A 19,037-nucleotide genomic window follows, 5' to 3' on the forward strand; every position below is an offset into this window, starting at 1 on the left:
TGTTTATTATTATTATTAGTAATTTTAAACTTTCAAAGATCCTATGCTAAGTTAAGCTAATTGGCAACTGAAGCCAATGGCGCTGCTTCTGACAGTGAGCATGGGTAGCTATGGATCACGTGTACTCTACTGTCTCCACGCCCATTGGTAGTCGCTGCACCATGGCGCTCCAATTTGGAAAAAGTTTAACTTTCCTCAACTTTGTCATGTCGCTGTACACACCCACACCTAGTTGCCAATGGCTGCTGTCGCTCATGTTGCAGGAAGTCACCAGCTCTTATTAAAAATGAATGGTGTCTGGTCACTTTGTAGCTGCGAGTCACTGTATGTGTGAATGCACCTAAAGACTACAGTTTGCCATTGAACATGTAGGCAAAGACCAGGCCTTTTGGAATAATGTGCCCTGGACAGATGAATCAAAGATAGAGTTGTTTGGACACAGTAACAGCAGACATGTTTGGCACAGACCAAAAATAGTTTTTCAGGAGAAGTACCTCATACCAACTGTGAGGCACGGTGGTGGAAACATTATAGTTTGGGGTTGCTTCGCTGCCTCTGGGACTGGACAGCTTACATTCATTGACATAACTTGAGCTAGCAAATTCTTCTATTGATATTTCTGTTGAATAAATGATTAAAAACACAAATTTTCCTTGTCATTTTCATCAAGTACATCAACTTTATTAATAGGCAGTGTTTCAAAGAGGATCAAGTCAATCTTTGTCCAAATATATCAAAAAAAGTCAACAATTTCCATGTGGTGTACTTAAGTTTTCACATTACTGTTCACTGAAATGCAGATAGCAACCTGGCTAAATGATGGTAGGAAAAAAAAATCAAAATTTCCTGACGCAGGCTCGTGATGGGGGCTCATCAAAAATTGGTGACAAGCCCTCATCCCCCCCCCAATCAGATCAGACTGCTTTATTGTCCATTAAATTTGTATATGCTGCTCTAGTAGTTAGGATATTCTCTAGAAATTCTGTATCTATTATAAGAAAATTATTAGAAATACCACTGCTGTACTAACTGAGCATTTATACCATTTGTACTCAATGTTGAGGCCTTTAGATCTGGCACATCAAGAAATAAATGAATGTTAAACATTTTTTGAATTTGAACTGCCATGCAGCTTAAATTACTATAGCAATGAAACCCAGTAAAAAACAACAACAAAAAAACAAATAATGCACTGTGATGTGACAGAAAATCCAGGGTTAAATAAAACTACAAGTCACCAAAGATAGGTCACTCAGATAAGCTCTAACTTTGACCCACATTCTCAGACAATCAAAATGCCAAATAAAGTGTTAAAATCGTTCTTTAAAAGGAAATATTTGTTCAGTTACATTTTATTTGTATAGTGCTTTTAATAGACATTGTCAAAAAACTGGGCTCCAGCAATTTTGACTACGATAGAACCATTTAATAGGTTCCTGACTATTTCACTTCATCTACTGTTAATCTGTTAAATAGCTTTGAGGAAGGCAATATACTATTGAGCAAATTAAGGCAGAGCAACTACTTCTGTGTTGTGAAAGAATACCTTTGTTAAATATAGACACTCTTCACTGGGCTATTCTAAGCATCCAGTGCTCTCAATTCAGTCTTCTACCCCTTTTTCCTTCGATGTTTATTTTTTCCTTAAAGTAAAATTATTGAATGATAAAATTAAAGATATCACCTCTGAAATTATGTCAAAACTCTCTTCAAACATATTATATACTGATGTATAGTACCACAGAAATATACCTTACAGTTTACTATACCATAAAGGTAAGTTTATTTGTGAGAACTTTAAACATACAGACAGATCAGGGGAATAGTGGCAATTTTTAATTAAAAAAAAGGTTTGAATTCAATAGAATCCAAACTCTATAAAGGATAGAAAGAGTTTGAAAAAGTTCAAGGTTTTTTCGAAAGCAATGAATATAAGTCTCTCAATTCATTGTTCTTTTTCTTCAGGTCAACAGATTACCTGTATCCGATGTGAAAAATAATGGACGTTTTCAAAATATCCAAGTAATTGTGTTGTGTTGTAAAACTGTCATTATTAACTATTCATGCAGTTACTACATCAGTACATTCACTTCCATGATGACTGACTGGAGCTCCTAACACACTCAAAAACATCCAGCTTCTTCCCACTGTTGCACATTTTTGCTAGGTTCTGTAAACATTGGACAGAAATAGGCAGGTATGAATGAGAGATACAGGGGAATAAAATTGTAGTTAAACACAGTATTACAGGTGACTTTCAGTGGAGGAATACTCACACTTGCAGCTCTTGCAATGCTGTTTGGGGACTGTAAAGCAGCCAACTCATTCAGAATTCTCTTTAGGTCATTGTTGCATGGCTCCACTACAGAGAAGAAAATGAGAATATTCAGAAATGAAACATTAACAGCATTTTGATTATTGGTCTCTCATTTAGCATACTGTGTACTAATATATACACTACCGGTCAAAAGTTTGGAGACACTTAACTGAAATGTTTCTCATGATCTTAAAAACCTTTTGATCTGAATGTGTATGATTAAACATTTGAAATCAGTGTTGTAGACAAAAATATAATTGTGCTAACATATTCATTTCTTTCATTAGAAAACTAATTTTATTTACAAAAAAAATATTTTTTGAAATGGATGACTTGGACCTAAATATTGCGAAAAGCAGCCAATAAGTGTCCAGCGTAGGTGGGAACTCCTTTAATACTGTTTAAAAAGCATCTCAGGGGGATTCCTCAAAAAATTGGTTGAGAAAATGCCAAAAATACATTTCAGAAAATTTTAGGCAAAAAAGGTATCTATTTTGAAGATGCTAAAATACTAAATTAATATTATTTATTTTAGATTTTTTATCATAGCATAATTCCCATACTTCCATTTGTGTTAGTCCAAAGCTTTGATGACTTTATTATTCTAAAATGTGGAAAATAAAAGAATGAGTGTGTCTAAACTTTTGACCAGGTGTGCGTGTGTATTTTATTTTCATATATATACACATACATACATATATTATATATTATATATATATATATATATATATATATATATATATATATATATATATATATATAAATAAATACACACACACACACACACACACACACACACACACACACATGTATGTAGTGCACAGTAGTATACTGTATATACTACTATGTCCCATCTACAACTGGCAGCTTTATGTATATACACGTGCGTAAAGTGAAGCACAATGGGCACCTGGCTCAGGTGGGTGCTGAGGCTGCAGCTGTAAGTATGGATGATCGAGCAGTTCCGCAATCGAGATCCGTTCTTTGGGATTCCGTACCAGGCATCGCTAAGTAAAAGAAAGATGTTCATTTTCATTTTAAATGATCCTGTCCTTAATGTTTTCAGGTCATGTAATTATTTAGCAAAAACACAGACCTTCAGTACATCTAGAAGATCCTTCTCAGGAATGTCAGGAAAGTCAATCTCATGGGATGGATCAATAATAGCATGGAGCTTAGTGATCTGGTTGGTGATGTTTTGGAAAGGGGTTTTCCCATAGGTCATACAATACAGTATACATCCAAGTGACCAGACGTCTCCTTTTGGACTAATCTGTGAACAGTGGCAACATGAGTTAGGCCCTGCAGCTTAAAAGCTAAAACACCATTTTGGAGTTTATATGTCGTGTCAACAAAACAAATATTACTGTTCTATATTGCTATTTTTGAGCTGTGCTGGACTAGAGATTAGTTTGGTAATATTTAACCTTACCTTTGACCTTGCTTTTCCACCTTTAGATGATGTGTCTTTAATAGCCTCTGGTGGCATGTAGTTTAGTGTCCCCACCTGAAGCACAACATCAGAATGATCAAACCACCAAACACACAGCACAAATGCAACTCTGTTTAGCAGTCAAAATTCCCCCCAACCTGCGAATCCTTCATAACACTCGTCATATCTGGCTGAATGTGGTTTGCAATACCAAAGTCAATGAGCTTCAGTGAGGCATTGACAATAACAAAATTAGCTGGCTTTAGGTCACTGTGGACAATTCCTGGAAAAGAGCGGTTAAAGAAAGGATTTAGGACTGAAAAATGAACACATCTGCAATGGTTTTTCTCTTGATATTGTAAGACTTGTGTAGTCACCATGCTTGTGGATAGTCTGCACTGCCTCTAGCATGTTCCTCCAGTAGAACATCCTTTCCAGTGAATTGACAGCCTTGCGATTGCGAAGCCATGTGTTGAGGTCCAGGTTACCACACTCCATCAACATATAAATGTAGCTATCTGTGATCTCACTGAAATTTAGTTATCAGAGTTATCAGATGAACCAGACACTTGTGCGCTACATAATATATGGTGGGGAAATAGAGTTAAACATTTTAGATGTTCATCTTTCACTTTTCTTTGCCCTGTATAACGCTCTGTTAAATCTGGAAGTCGAGAAAACACTCACTAGTCATACAGTTTGATAATCTGGTCACTGTACTGCTGGAGGTGGTTCAGGTGCTCAATCTCATTCTTATAACTTTCAACTGTCTGGGCATCTGCTTCCTCTAGGTTCACATATTTTACAGCATACAGTTGTTTCTTCTGATCCAGAACTTGATACACCTAAAGTTGACAACATGGCATATTTTCCACTACCCCATGGCAAAGTGTGACAGGCATGCATGAATACAAGTAATCTTTATCATGCTATTCATACGTTACCTTACTGGAACCACCCCTGCCTATCATCTTCAAAATTAAGAACTGTCTGCCTTTGATGGTAATGGATTCATTAGAGATGGTACTGACAGAACACTGAAAGTAAAGAGATCATTTATTGCAAACAGATACAGCAACAATCCACTATCATTTTTTACAGAACATCTTGGCAAAGCAGATCTCTTTTTATAGTAAACTGTTTAACACATTATCTACCAACTGAAAATATTGAATATGTCTTTATGCTACAAATATTTTTCCACTATCAGTTATTAAAGTACCCTGTTATGGTTTTATACAAAGAGACTTACAGCTAAAAGAGGATATAATTCAAGCAGTTTAGGTTCAAAGACCTTAGCTGAAGAGCCCAGTGGTGGACCTCAGCCAGTACTGGGATTTAAAACAATTTTAATCAGTAGCTCAGTGCTTTAACCACTAAGCCACTAGTGTCCCATTTACCCAAACAGCAACTTTTTGAGCATGTTGTGGGAACAAAACAACAACAACAAAAAAAACCCTCTTCAAATCAGATTTATACAATTTTCATAACTGGGCCTAAATCAGATACAGGCCCACGTATGGAGAATAGCAATTCATGCAGTTAAAAAAAAAAAAGTTACACTACAGTGCATATGTTAGCTTTTCCCCTGCACTCACATATCTCTCAGCACAATGGTAGTACTAGCTACCACAGCAAAGCTTTGCATCAGACATTTTAATCCCTAATCATGCAGAGCGGTCATATCCGAGCAATAAAAATCAGAATTTTAAAATTAGACTTATAATGTTCACATGGGCAATTGTGATTCAGTTAAAAAAAAAAAAACTCATGTAAACTAACTTAAAGGATAAAGTCCATGCACAGTTAGCTCTCTTCAATCATTTACTCTACATGAATAATTCTTTGCAGCCTTTAAAAAAAGGTAAGTATGTTTTCAAATGGCGACACACTGATGAAGGCTTAAATCCAAAACATTCGTGTCATTATTCATGTTGAAGTAAATGAATACACAGAGCCAAACGTGTTCAGATTATTTTTTAAGTTATTTATACATTAACTAGTTTACATGCCTATAGAAGTATTGAAACTAATCAAACCCAACTATTTCTAAAAAATAAAATTAAAATGTAAAAAAAAAAAAAAAAAAAAATTATAATAAATAAAGACCACATTTTAATTTAAAATTTGAAAAGGCTCAAATTTCTGGTGTAAAAATTCAAATGCCATATAGGGATATCGGGATTCCGGTTCTTTACCTGTGGTGTCTGCTGGACAAATGATACCTGACTCTGTGGAGTGCAGGGTAACTGAACATGGCCGACTCTCTGAGATGGAACAGACACAACAGCTGGTCTCTCTTTCACTACAGGCGTAACAAAACTAGAGTGGAAGAAAAAGATTAGTCAGCTTAAACCACAAGTGGAGCAAATATCTATTCGTATCCATAAGATCCTGTGGTGTCTTGACCTGTTTGCGTGAGAGTCTTTGCAGTTGGGTGTCTGGCAGCAAAAAGTTGGGTTCATCCTGGATGGAACGGAGACAGCTGAGGCAGAGGGAGTTCTAAGCGACTGAAGAGGACGTGGAGTGGGAACAGGATCTACAGCATGCTTATTTTCCTATAATAATCATAAAAAATCTGTATTAAATATAAATTTACAGATTAAAAAAACAGACCATTTTATGAGAAATGCAGTATTAGCATAAATACATTGAAAATATACTGTACGTTATTACACAAAATACTTGAAATGAAAAGGCCCTAAACCTAGCAATAGTCACACCTCTGGAGAAGCTTGTTTGTTGACACTTGCAGGAATCCTCCATTCAGACAAACTCTCCATAGTGTACGGTTTAGGCTGTGCTTTATTTGTGGAAATTCTCAGTGGATTCTCTTCCTCCTTACTTCCTCCATCACGGAAAGCACCTGCTACATCTGTAACATAAGAAATGGGCAAATCCTCACAGCCATGCTCCAAAATCAAAAGAAGAGTGTAGGTTATTATAACAGCAAAGGGACCAACTATGGAATGGGATGTTCGAAAAGCACATATGGATGTGATAGGCAGGTGTCCACATACTTTTGGTCATATAAATGTTTATTGATAATCTGATAACACTTTCCCTTGAATAATTTGACATAGTGAAATAACTGACCTGCAATATTCTCTTTATTTTCAGCAGGGAGAAGTTGGGATTTTCCAGACTTTAAATTTTTCATTGCCATTTGGAGAAGTTCGACTGGTTTTGCATTTGATGCCAGGGCTTTCTGCAAAATGGAAGCACTTTTCTTACCATTACCTGCAGGGGAAAAAAAAAAGTTAACTGGAGATGCGCATGGCAGATACATGTATACACATACATATGCAATCTAATGTACACCAACCTTGTGAGAGCTCAAACTGAGCATGGGCGATATGAACAAAGGCAAAGGTTTTGCTGTTGGCTCTGGCAATGATGAAATTATCTTCTGCTTCATCTGGATCTTCAATTCTACAGAACAGTATAATAACAATGTATTATTACAACATGAAAGGCAAACTGAGCTTAGTCAATAGTAGTCAATCATTAATAATCATTTAATATAAGGAGCCTATCCCGGGGACACTGGGCATGAGGCAGGACTTGTACCAGTCCAGTGCAGGGCAGCATGCAAACAAACTCATTCACACACTCAATCACAACTAGGGGCAATTTAATGTAGACCAAAGTCTGGACCCAAGGCTAGCTAAATTGCAAAAGCCTTTCTTTCTCTGACTAAATCTGCTAATTAATTTACTGAATGATATTTACTCATGGCTACAGACAAAAAGCACAAAGTTAACAGTGAAAAGAGATTATTTCAAAAGAGCGGGAAACAAGAATACGTTTTCCATCAAGAACCATAGCAAAAGCATGTGCTACGTATGTTAAAAGACTGTTGTGGCAATTAAGCAAATTAAAGATCACGAGACATTATAAAACAAATCATGGGCATTACAAAACATTCAGAGGCTGAGAGGGCAGAGCAACTGGACACCCCTGGGAGTAAACTATCCATACACACTGGCATTTCTCTGGGAGGTGGGAGAAGTGATACCTAAATTACAGAGCCTGTTATCGGATTTAAGAATTTCAGCTGTCCTGTGGCACAATATGAACAATATGTCAGAGGACTAGACAATCACTAGTGTCCAGGATATTTAATAGTTGCCAAAAAGTCGAATCAACAACCAGAAAAATCGAAAAACTAATCCATCCAGACTATTGAAAAACAAAACTCTTCATTTTGTGGAACCACGAGTTCAAATCCTGATGATGCTACAGTCATCTGTGGCCAGGAGAACCCCCCACCCCCTTAAATATTATTCTAGCTGTATGAGGAACGCCTCATAGTTAAAAATTTCCCCAACTTTTTGTCTGTATTACTGCACTTAACCAGCTAGTCCCCCCCCCCCCCCGGTATTGTTACATTACAGTAACAAGCACTTTTTAGCTTTGTCAATTATGTTTCTGGGCAACCAAAACACGGGACTTCGCAATGCATCGTTATTTAACGAGAACTACCACTTTTTTTACTCACCCTTTTAACTCAGCGTATCTGACCAGCATCCGGGCATAGCTTTCAAGTTTGCTATACTGTGCCAGGGGAAATCTGGTGAACACTTTAGAGTAGCAACCCAACAGCCTGGACAAAAAAGCAGCATCTGTGCGAGGGTCATTTGTCCTCTCCAAGTCTGTGAGAAACGTGTAGCAGGCCTCAAGAGAGTTTGAACCGATTATGTGGCAAAGAAAGTCAGTGGTGTCTGAAAATCAAAACATCAGAATCTCTCAACAACAGGGAAGAATACCGTGACAATATCATTACATGAATAAATGGAAAATCAGAAATGCACAAAACCTGAAAAATCAGGGTGGTATTATTTCCCCCGAATAAGAAAAATGTCATCAAAATATTTCCAGTGAGTCGATCAGTACCTTTCCTTTCTGGTCTGTGCAGAAGCGCTGTGGTGGAGTCCACATCAGAAGTGTCTTCCCCAAGACGTGGCTCTGGACTAATAACAAGCGGCTATACAAGAATATAGACTATTACACAGCTGTGTAACTTTTACAGGTATTCAGGAAGTTCAAGAGTAGTTCAGACACGTACTTTAATTTAACTAAATCACTGATTTCAAGTTCTAGTCCTTAAAAGAAGTAAAGTGGGAATATTTAATTGGCATACCTTCAGATTTAACAGGTTGTAGTTATGAGAGTCTCCATCTCCAGAACTCTTCTTTGAAGAGGAAAGTGTGAATACACTTGAATGATAGGTTGGCCTACAGATTTAAAAATATATATATATATATATATTCATCTTTTGACAGAGAACACTAGAGATACCACCAGCATAACATAGTCATGGAAAGATTCTCACCTAGACAAACTACTGCTATAGCTGGGAGCCTCACATTTGTAAACACTATCAATGTTTTCATTTTCAGGAATAGACAGGGGTACCATGGGAATCCTGCCAGGCTACAAAAAAAGAAAGCAGTTAGCTTCTTCATCTGTGAATCAAGATGAATTTTAACACCAAACAGCATTTCAACCTTACCATGGCAACTGTTCTTTTGCGTTGTGAGCTGGACCTCCAGATTGGGACGTGGTCATCCGGTGGGCTGTTCTTCTGATCAGATCTATGATTTCAAAAGATTTACACAGTAGTTTTTAAATGCAATAGTAATATCATGTCATTTATATAACACATTGTGCATTGTGCACATAATATGCATTAATAATCTTGATTGGCCTCCTACCCCTGAGAAAAACCACTGGCCAGTTGAAAGTCACCTGACCCATTAGACTTCCTGGAGTCACCTTTGGAAAATAAGTTGCTCTTTATGGGTTCCTGTAGATTTTCAGTCACTAAAAATGAACACATTTTTCTCATTACTCAGAAATAATCAGTCCCTCCAAAATTTCACAATTTAAAAAAAAAAATTGCCACAGATTCGGGCCAAGATGTGTCACAGTGACATCATCACAACACGAATTCAACCAAAGCCCTCTTCAATTCACATTTGTAAAACATGACTACAACTAAAAGGTCTCATTTACCAGCAAACATCATTGTTAAAGCACAAAAACTCTACAAGTTGCATGGTAAACCAAACATTTTTGTTTGGAAAAATCTTGTGCGGACTGAATAATTTGTGTCAATGAATAAAATAATTTTAAAAACATGCACTTGAGCAAATAAAATAGCACAATAAAACTATTTTCAAAAACCAACTTTGGTGTTTTTGTGTTAAAAACAGAACAATACATGGCATACACGGAGTAAAAAAAATCTGTTAAAAACCAACCTGCAATATTCTCTTTATCCTCTTGGGAAAGAAGTTGACATTTACCCAGTTTTAGATTCTGTACTGCAGTTTCCAGAAATTCCCATGGCTTAGCACCCATTTCAATAGCTTGCTGAAGAATAGAGGCACTTTTCTTTACGTCACCTGTTGGTTATAAGAAGCGAGATAAGATATGATTCGCAAATAAATAGTACATGAACGCGACTGTAAACAAATGAAATTGATTATTAGACTTAAAAATTTTAAAGACATACAATCACCACTGTCTTTATATAGCAAAAAAAAAAATCTAGCTTCCCTCAGATTTATGTTGCACAGACCACAGCGAACATCTTTACTGTTATCATGCGCACATTAAAACAGTTTAAAGACTAATCTCAAATTCTAATATTTATGACTGCAAGTAGTGTCATGCTGTTTGCATTAACTTTATGAATTCCAACTCTTATTTAGAAACTTTGAGACATTGCCGGGTTGGACAGTTTTAAGCTCTGCATCAAAAATCAGTGCCAGTATTCTTCATCTCCTTACCTTGTAAAAGCTCAAACTGAGCATACGCTATATGGACAAAGGCAAAATCCTTGCAATGGGATTTTGCTATGTCAAAGCTATCCCGTGCATCATTGACATCTTGGATACTGTTTAACAAACAAACAAACACGATAAAAGTAGTAATAGTATATTTAAATGTTAGCGATACATTGTTTATATAAAGTGAAGTTGTGAAACAACAGAATTATATATTTAATATGTTGGTCAGAGACTTACGCTTTAAGCTCCGCAAATCTGACCAGCATCCTTGCATAGCTTAAATTCTGGCTATGTTTTCCTAGTGGCATGCTTGAGAAAACACGGGTGTAGAAATCAATTAATTTGGAGAAGAGAGTAGGATCTGACTGAGGATTGCCTTTCTTTTCTAGGTTAATCAAAAAGGTACGGCATGAGTCTGGTGAATTGGAACTGATGATCTGGTTAATGTTGTCTGTGTCATCTGGAGGAAAAGAAACAAGAGAGTAGAAAAGGTGTCACCATAATGATATAAAGAAGCTAGTCTAACTGGCAGACATAAATCTTTATTTATTTTTAAATCACCATCGTTGTAGTATCTCTTGATCTTTTCCAGCTTCTGACATAGCATGGCAATCTGTAACTTCCGGTCAGTGTTCTCCTCCTCATTCATCCCTAAACACACACACACACACCTTTCACTACATAGAAATGAAGTCCAGCACTGACACCAATAACTTTACCATTAATAAGCGTTCTGTTGATGTTTACCTGACAGACACAGGTATATGACAGCGTTCAGCTATAAATAATGACTATAAATAAAAAGGGCGTATCTGCTATTCAAGCTTAGACTAGAGTATTGTCTCCTATCATTAAGCGAGGGATACAACGGCTGCATTAGGTCAACGAAACAACCAATTTGAACAAAACCAGAAGATGCAACAAAGCTGCAGTCAAAAAGCCAATAACAAATAACAAGCGATCTAAACAGCACAGTGACACGACAGGTCTAGCTAGCATGGAAGCTAAGCTAGCTAGCATGCACTAACGTTAGAAACGAGCATTACCGAACATAGTACAGGTCGCAATAATAGTCTTAAACACTGGTCCTAACGCTACGATCTATAGCTTACCGCCGCTTGTACTGGAGAGCTTCAGAAAAACTGTATTTATGCCGTATATACAATATCAAGTATTCTCCTGTAATCCGTGAACGAGGCACCAAGAAAAACTGTTTTGTCCAACATTCAAAATCACCCCTTCGCCTCGCTGCGCGCTCTGATTTGTCAGTTTGTATTGAGAAGCTCCGCCTCCTAGCGGCTCTGTGCCGAGAGACGCCATCTTGTGGCCTGTTTAAAATGGGTCCAATACTGGAAAGCACCTTGTTGTAAGAACACAGCATTGTGTGAACGCTGCTGAAATGTGAATCACAGACGAATGCGGCATTGTTGAAAATTGCACACATTACTCCTTCTGGGTATTATAAGTGTTGTTTGGGTCACAGCGCAGAGCCACACCCTGATTTACACCGCCATTGTGGACTAATTTTCATGGTTTTTGTAGGTGATTCAGGAAACTAAATGATTATGTGAAATATGACATGAGGCTACATGCGTATAGTATATAATTATCCGACTCTACACTCTCAGACATAGTGCGATTTGGGGGGGGGTATATATTTGGAAATTTGTGACACGTGTTTTCATTGGTTTAGGCCTTTACTTTCAACCTCAGCGACACTCACAGTTGGATGCAGCCTGTGAGCTTTGTCCTTATTTCTAGTACAAAGCACTCTTTAACAAATCCATATAACTGTAGTCCAAGTTGCATTTGTTGAGCCTAAAAGACAAATTATAATTTGTAATTCAGCATTATTAACTATAAATATAGGTCTTATTCTTAACTACATTATTAACTACAAATATATGCCTGTGTAGGAGATGTTTTATGTGATATGCACTGCTTTATTGTGGACACTGTAAGGTACAGAAACACACCCATTAGACCACATTGGCTTTTTTTTGTGAGTACTGTATATTATCCCTACTGGGGGAAAAACATCAATAGAAACCTTCATCGAATTTTTAATGGTTTTAATGGTTATAATGGGAATTGTATTGGTTTTAATGGAAGCTGTAATAGTCCCCATGGGTCTCTACTAGTAATTTGTTGCCTTCTATTGGTAGCATGTTATGTCTAGTGGATACCATTAAGGACCAATAATAGTAATTGTTTTAATGGTTGCTAATGGTTTGTAATGGTATTTGTAGAGGAAACCATTAGAATTTCTGTGATAGTTTCTATTGTTTTTTTCAGCAGAGATGTTAATTAACATTACATTTTGTTTTATTACAAAAAGCATAAACATCTGTCATGGGGAAGTTCAGCCAACTGTTTCTGTGTTTAAAACAGGTAACAGGGGGGTTTATTTTTGGTAAAACATCAAGAGCAATATATTTAATTTAAGCCTGACTTCAACATATTACACAGTAACCTATGATTTGATGAACAGTTGCATGCAAACTTTGCCTTTTGAACTTATTTCAATGACAAAGCACTTTTCAGTCCATGAACATTGTCATTATAGTCCATGTTGCATTGGTTGATCATAAAAAAGGAAAATGATAAGTATGATTCAATATTTTTAACCATTAAATATCTGTCTGCAGGAAATATTTGTGTGATATGTTTAATGTAATGAATTATTGTGAATGCTGTAAGGTAACAGAAACTCCCCCACTGGACCATACTGGATTTTTTTTAAGCAAGTACCTCACAGGAGACTCAGCTCAGTACAGTGTCAGCATACTAAGGTCGAACAAGGAATTTATCCAATTTACGGCAAACACTACACAGTATATTCATCCATTATAAACAACCCAAATTTCAATTATATGTTCAGTTGCTTCAGATGCGTATGTAAATAGGAAGAAGTACATTTGGAAGAAGCAGACTGAGCTAGTTGGTACCAGATTTCTATTGAAATACAACTTCTTTCTACTGCTACAGTGGTTATGTCATAATAATTTGATTAAGTGAATGATTGGCATAAAGTATTCCTAACAACTGATACAGTCTAGTAAAGTAGCTGGCATCACATGAGAAGGAAAACATCAAAAATACAAATTAAAAATTCTCTTTATAGTCATAAAATGAAAATAAATCATTTCTTAATATTTTTTTAACTTTAGAAATGATTCACATAGGAGATAAGAGGAGTGCCCTCCTACAAGGACATTTGATCCATATAAAGATGGGGGGGGGGGGATCTTTAACACAACTTTTAACACAAGACCTTTAAGCATACCTATGTAGCATTTCATATGAACCATTTAGGGTACTTTATTAATACACACAAGTAGTATATAATAAATATGAAACTACACAACACATAAGGGTATACTATTTATACTTTATTACTAAAGCTAATAATGTAAAGTACATCAATGACTGCATGCTGTGAGTGCAATTCATCTTTGAAAACCATATTAAACAGTTGCAAAGTCATCATAAGCTAATAAGGAACATATGTACAACAAAACAAGAAGAAAAAATGACATTATTAACTTAGTGTCAAAAATTAAGCATTGTTGCACTAATCAGTTAACTGGACTTGTTTGGGTGCTTCCAGTTTCCTCAGGGTTTCATCCCACTGGGTAAACTGTTTAGACAACAGAAACATCTGGGCAAGTGTTAAGGAATTGTATTTACACATTCAAGCTTTATACCACCAACATTCGAATAAACAAGTAGTTTGCAACTGAGGCATTCTGATCACATGAGTACTGTACGAGGACAGCTTGGTCCACGCACAATGAAAGCCCCTTTTCACATTTAGAACGTGTGTTATTAACAACCTTAGCATTAACACAGAGATCTTGTTGTAATCAAGGATACCATTTTGTTGTATTCTTCAAACAGCTTTTTCACATCCACAGATAATTCTTCATTTTTGTCCTGTAAAGTAGAATCAAGATTCAAAAAACATTCATGTTACCAATAAAGGAATATATTAATTTATGCAGTTTATAAAACAGGCAAATGGAGACCGAGAAAATTATGGGACAATAAGGAGGGCTATGAAATAATAAACTTGGCACCCAAAGTAGAGTCTAGGTTGTTTATTCAGTTAAAAAATTAAATTGTGTCACTTTAGGAATGGCTACGGACTGTGCTGCTGCAATTGCCAAGAACGAAATACATTTATATAAAGGTAAACGGGAGCGTCACCTAGTCTCGCAAGCCAGTTCTCTAGCTTAAGCTAGAATGTCTGGTGCTTTCACAGGGGGAGGCCGTTTGACTGACAGGGCAAATAGCCAACCATGTTTACTCAAAAATAGACGGTTTCTAACAAAACTCTCTCTCAAAACAATACCCATGTTTTTATTCCAGTAACTATATCTTTTTACCCAAAAAGCTCAAAAAAGACATATGGAGCGGCTCCATAGGGGCACAATGGAAAAGCGTTCACTGTTGTTTGAAGAGCACGAGTTCAAATCCCAATGATGCCACAGCCATCTATGGCCGGGAGTCAAGAGATCAAAAGTGACCATGTTCTAGGGAGGAAGGAGTGGTATACTTCTATTAATCATCACACTAGCCAAATCGGCATCTTTGGCTGCATTTCCTTGGAATGACGTGATTGGCTCACCCTCCTGGATTGGTAGCTGTTGTGGGTGGGAACTGACCAACACCAAATTAGGGAGAAAATCAGGGTGAAAAGACTTATGGATGTTCACATACATATTAGTGCAGAGAGCCAATCAGATTGCAACATTCAACATCTTGCAGCCTGTGCCCAGAAAAGTGTACCAATGACCTATGTTTTACCTGCTGACTGATGTGAATTTGAGACAGACGTTGCACTTTGGTAGAAAGCTCTGGAACAGCTGTGTTAGTCAAGCAGCAAAGAGAGAAATTTCAGATTAAACTTGATGTAAAATGTTTACATGTAAAGACATTACATCAGTTATATTTGCTTTTAGAGATAAAGCTATATAAAGATAAAGCACTGCTTTAGATCTGTGCTTATTTAGTATTTTGTATTTAATGTAATTATTCTATTTAATTTAATTTTAAATATTTAACTGATAAAATTTTTTATAATTTAAAAGCATTACATCAAAGCAAGTACATTGCAAAAATGATCTACAAGAACCACTTTAAATATGAACTGTGTAATATAAACTTGTATCTCTACAAGGTGCACAGCAAATACAAAATGTATGCAAAGTATAAATAGGATGATTGTGTAATTCTCCTTACACTCTCAGTGCATAAAGGCAACCGAGCAGAAAACAAGTCAATTGTGTTCACCTCTTATAATCAACATCCAAGTTTATATAACTTGGCATTATATGTTTAATCACTAGTTTTCAGTTCCAGCACCAGGCCCATTTCTATGATAGATATTAAAGCTCTTACCTTTAATATGCGGACTATCCAGCAGAGGCTGCAGGTTATTCACCTGATCAAGCAAAGCAGCCTGAGAGCGCAGGAAGTCCTCCTCTATAACGGGAGAAAAAGAAGGCATGACTATGCATTAATTAGTAGTTCTTGATAGTTAAACTATATAAAAACACCAACTGACATTTAAAATATGCACATGAATTTAAATATGTGCTGTTGGTCAAGTGGATGGAGGGCAAAATCAATCTTCCGTATAACCTTGCAAAAGAACTGCAGACAATAAAAAGGATATTAATCAAAACACCAGTACAGACATAGACAGCAGTGGGGAAGGTAAATACAGTGGACAACAGTAGCTTCTGGAACTTATTTATATCAACTGGAATTACTTATTAATTCATTATATATTAGTGATAATGGTGGTGGTACAAATAGCAGAACCAGACTGAGTTCAGATGAGCACAATCTGCACAACATTCACCAGATTATTTGGGTACTATTGCCACTAAAACAATAGCACATCATCAAGCTTTGATTTGATAAAAAAAAGACTACTGACCTGCTAAGATAAACTCCAGTTTCATTGCATCTGGCACAGCAATGTAGTCTGTGAATTGTGGATCTATATACTTCAGCAGATCTTCAACTGGTATAATAGAAAAGGTAAACAGACAAATGTAGCACAGAAGGTTTATGGGATCTATAACTGTATATCTAAAAATCTGTCTTTGCTCACTTTTCTTGTGAAGAATCTTGACTCGTTCTCTCTTGTTTGCTGTGTTTGCGAGGGCAGAATTGATCCTCACCAAAGATTCAACACACTGAAACAGGGAAAAGACGTGATTACTGCTAATAACCAGAATCACGATCCTTCTTGCACTTACTCTGGACTGCTCAGATGCCTCCCATCTGGAAGATTATGCTATGGAGCATCCAGGCTCTCTCTCACTGTTCATTATACTCCTAAACATGCCTGATGAGCATTTCATTACATCTCATTCCTCCTACTCCACACACCACACTCAGTCACTTTATGTCACGAAATATACATAATATTTAACCAATCCACATACACAATTCATTGTACATGTTCATACTGCTGCTCAAGACTATTAGTTACTTTATAGTATAAAAAAAGCTTTTATTATATATTCTAGTGTCTGTATTTATTGACATTTGTGACTGTGTTATTTATCCTCTTGTCTCTTCAGCATGATGCTGGGGGAACTATATTTGTGATTAGAGGAAGGACAGTACATTCTTCTGGACTCTGGCTAAAGCACAAAGCACAGCTACCTGTATTTAAAGTGCACCTATTATGGTTTTGAAACTTGCCTAATTTTGTTTTAAAGGTCTAATACAATAAATTTACATGAATCCAAGGTCAAAAAACACTTTCATGTGCTCATAATTTACAGTGCAGCATTACCTTTCTTCCTCCCAGTGTCACAAACAACTCGTTAAATGATCCGTTCTAAAGGATTCATTCTAAACTCCTCCTGTCAGAGAGCATACTCTGCTCTGATTGGTCAGATGTGCCAGTCTATTGTGAATGGTCTACTGCTGTCAGCGAGCAGCCAATAAAGACCAGAGGCTTGGCTTTTTGTTACAAACTTATGTAGGTTAGTACAGGAAGTAAGTCTGAAATTACTAATGACCCATTTCAGCTGTTCAGAATCGGTTCATACTTTTGGGAGTCAATAACTCCGTTTGTCATGTGCTTTGATTTTTGAAACTTTGCAGACTTTTTACATTCACAAACAGCTCTAACACACTACATGAAAGGTAATATTTGAAAAACCATAATAGGTGCACTTTAATGTAATGGTCATCTGAGCAACTATTACTGTTATGAATATATGTCGCTCAACACATGACATACACTTTAACACTGCTTACACGGTCATTTACAGAAACACAGCTGTGCCACGCCCGTAGAAACAGCAGGGCGGCCCAGTGAGTCAACATAATATATGTAAAACGGTTGTCATATATCAGTGACTAAATCGCATGACAACATATGCTGCAGAAAATACAGCGTTATAAGAAATACAGCATGTCCATTTCCAACAGCTAGCTCTCCTAAACAACCACTAATTGTGCACTGGGACTGGAGATGACAGTCTGAAAGGCTAGCTACAGACATGCAGCTGGCTAATGACTGCTAACCCGAAAACAAATCGTCGCTTAAATATTTACATTTTCCACAATTCCTACGACCACATTACCTTAACTGGTTTATTACTTTGTCCACGCTCGCCGTACACACGTTTTTCCAGCGTTTGAAGCCGAGCATTCAACTCATCAATGTTGCTTCCTTCCATTTTGCCTTCTGTGGTACTCCAAACCGGAAATTACGTTATTATTGTCGCCACTCACTCCGGGTTGCCAGGTTGGCCTGCCATAAACAGTTGAATTAGACAATATGCTCTCCAAATACGTTACATTTTTGTTGCATTTTAATAATACACTGTACAATGCCATGTTTTGACAAATTTATACTGTAACGCCAAGAGATTTAATGAAAAATCATTGGGTATATGAGAAAGTACCATCTGGAGAAAAACTAGTGCACAGGTTTCCAATCCTGGTCCTGGAGCATCAACTAAACAGCGAAATGAGTGTGTTAGAGCAGGAAACCTCTCAAATATGCATGACAGGGGTAACTTCAGGATTCCAGGGGTGCTTCTCAATACTCAAATTGATGCTTCATTGTTTCCTCGCTCCTCTGTCCTCCAGCCCGTGACCCGGATATCGACTTACTTCAACCATCTTGAAGGACACATCGATTCTCTAATTGCACCGCGAAGAGTCCAGAAGAGTCCAGAGGAGCTAGTTCAAAAATACACAAGCGTATCCTATCCGGAAGTGCTTCTTGTCGAAAAACCTGACGCATGAATAAATTCCCCTCCTCCTTTACATTTGCCACAATCTCAAACAAAAAGTCCTTCGATGATTTAGTGTGAAATATAATTAAATAATAATATACCTACAATGAGTATTGTAATTAATTGATCTTTGCATGTTTGTATATGCAAAGCTGCACAAAAGATGCAATAATTTATGTGTTAATTCATTAATTCATTGTTGAATACCCCAGACA

General features: G+C 36.8%; 2 protein-coding genes across 2 annotated transcripts; both read right to left on the reverse strand.

The window, feature by feature from the left end:
* Positions 1-634: 634 nt before the first annotated feature.
* ttk (ttk protein kinase) lies at positions 635-11,787 on the reverse strand. Its single transcript, XM_053633636.1, has 25 exons — positions 11,659-11,787; positions 11,108-11,197; positions 10,784-11,006; positions 10,547-10,653; positions 10,016-10,159; positions 9,467-9,575; positions 9,265-9,346; positions 9,085-9,185; positions 8,893-8,986; positions 8,646-8,736; positions 8,251-8,473; positions 7,075-7,181; positions 6,846-6,989; positions 6,473-6,624; positions 6,159-6,307; positions 5,948-6,071; positions 4,694-4,786; positions 4,437-4,594; positions 4,127-4,278; positions 3,908-4,032; positions 3,750-3,824; positions 3,414-3,590; positions 3,228-3,324; positions 2,277-2,362; positions 635-2,170 (listed from the first exon to the last, which is right to left on the reverse strand). Exons 2-25 carry the CDS (start codon positions 11,193-11,195, stop codon positions 2,087-2,089), a joined length of 2,985 nt encoding a protein of 994 aa, XP_053489611.1. The 5' UTR covers positions 11,196-11,197; positions 11,659-11,787; the 3' UTR covers positions 635-2,086.
* A 2,130-nt stretch (positions 11,788-13,917) lies between these two features.
* dctn3 (dynactin 3 (p22)) lies at positions 13,918-18,800 on the reverse strand. The gene is made up of 8 exons (XM_053633756.1): positions 18,487-18,800; positions 18,163-18,332; positions 16,671-16,755; positions 16,494-16,580; positions 15,950-16,033; positions 15,356-15,414; positions 14,423-14,482; positions 13,918-14,207 (listed from the first exon to the last, which is right to left on the reverse strand). The coding sequence occupies exons 2-8, from the start codon at positions 18,256-18,258 to the stop codon at positions 14,121-14,123; spliced, it is 558 nt and encodes a 185-aa protein (XP_053489731.1). The 5' UTR covers positions 18,259-18,332; positions 18,487-18,800; the 3' UTR covers positions 13,918-14,120.
* Positions 18,801-19,037: the final 237 nt, after the last annotated feature.

Source organism: Ictalurus furcatus, chromosome 1 (assembly GCF_023375685.1).
Source record: "Ictalurus furcatus strain D&B chromosome 1, Billie_1.0, whole genome shotgun sequence".
Classification (NCBI taxonomy): domain Eukaryota; kingdom Metazoa; phylum Chordata; class Actinopteri; order Siluriformes; family Ictaluridae; genus Ictalurus; species Ictalurus furcatus.

What these genes read in the sequence shown, in the direction of transcription:
- ttk (XM_053633636.1), bottom strand. Translation starts at nt 11,195, where the DNA reads ATGAATGAGGAGGAGAACACTGACCGGAAGTTACAGATTGCCATGCTA. An exon ending in GGATAAAGAGAATATTGCAG is followed by an intron (nt 9,576 to 10,015) that starts GTTGGTTTTTAA and finishes GTTCATTTTTAG; the next exon opens with TGACTGAAAATCTACAGGAA. An exon ending in GCAGACTATCCACAAGCATG is followed by an intron (nt 4,033 to 4,126) that starts GTGACTACACAA and finishes GCTCTTTTCCAG; the next exon opens with GAATTGTCCACAGTGACCTA.
- dctn3 (XM_053633756.1), bottom strand. Translation starts at nt 18,258, where the DNA reads ATGGAAGGAAGCAACATTGATGAGTTGAATGCTCGGCTTCAAACGCTG. An exon ending in CAAGATTCTTCACAAGAAAA is followed by an intron (nt 16,581 to 16,670) that starts GTGAGCAAAGAC and finishes CTATTATACCAG; the next exon opens with TTGAAGATCTGCTGAAGTAT. An exon ending in AAATTCACATCAGTCAGCAG is followed by an intron (nt 14,483 to 15,355) that starts GTAAAACATAGG and finishes TCTACTTTACAG; the next exon opens with GACAAAAATGAAGAATTATC.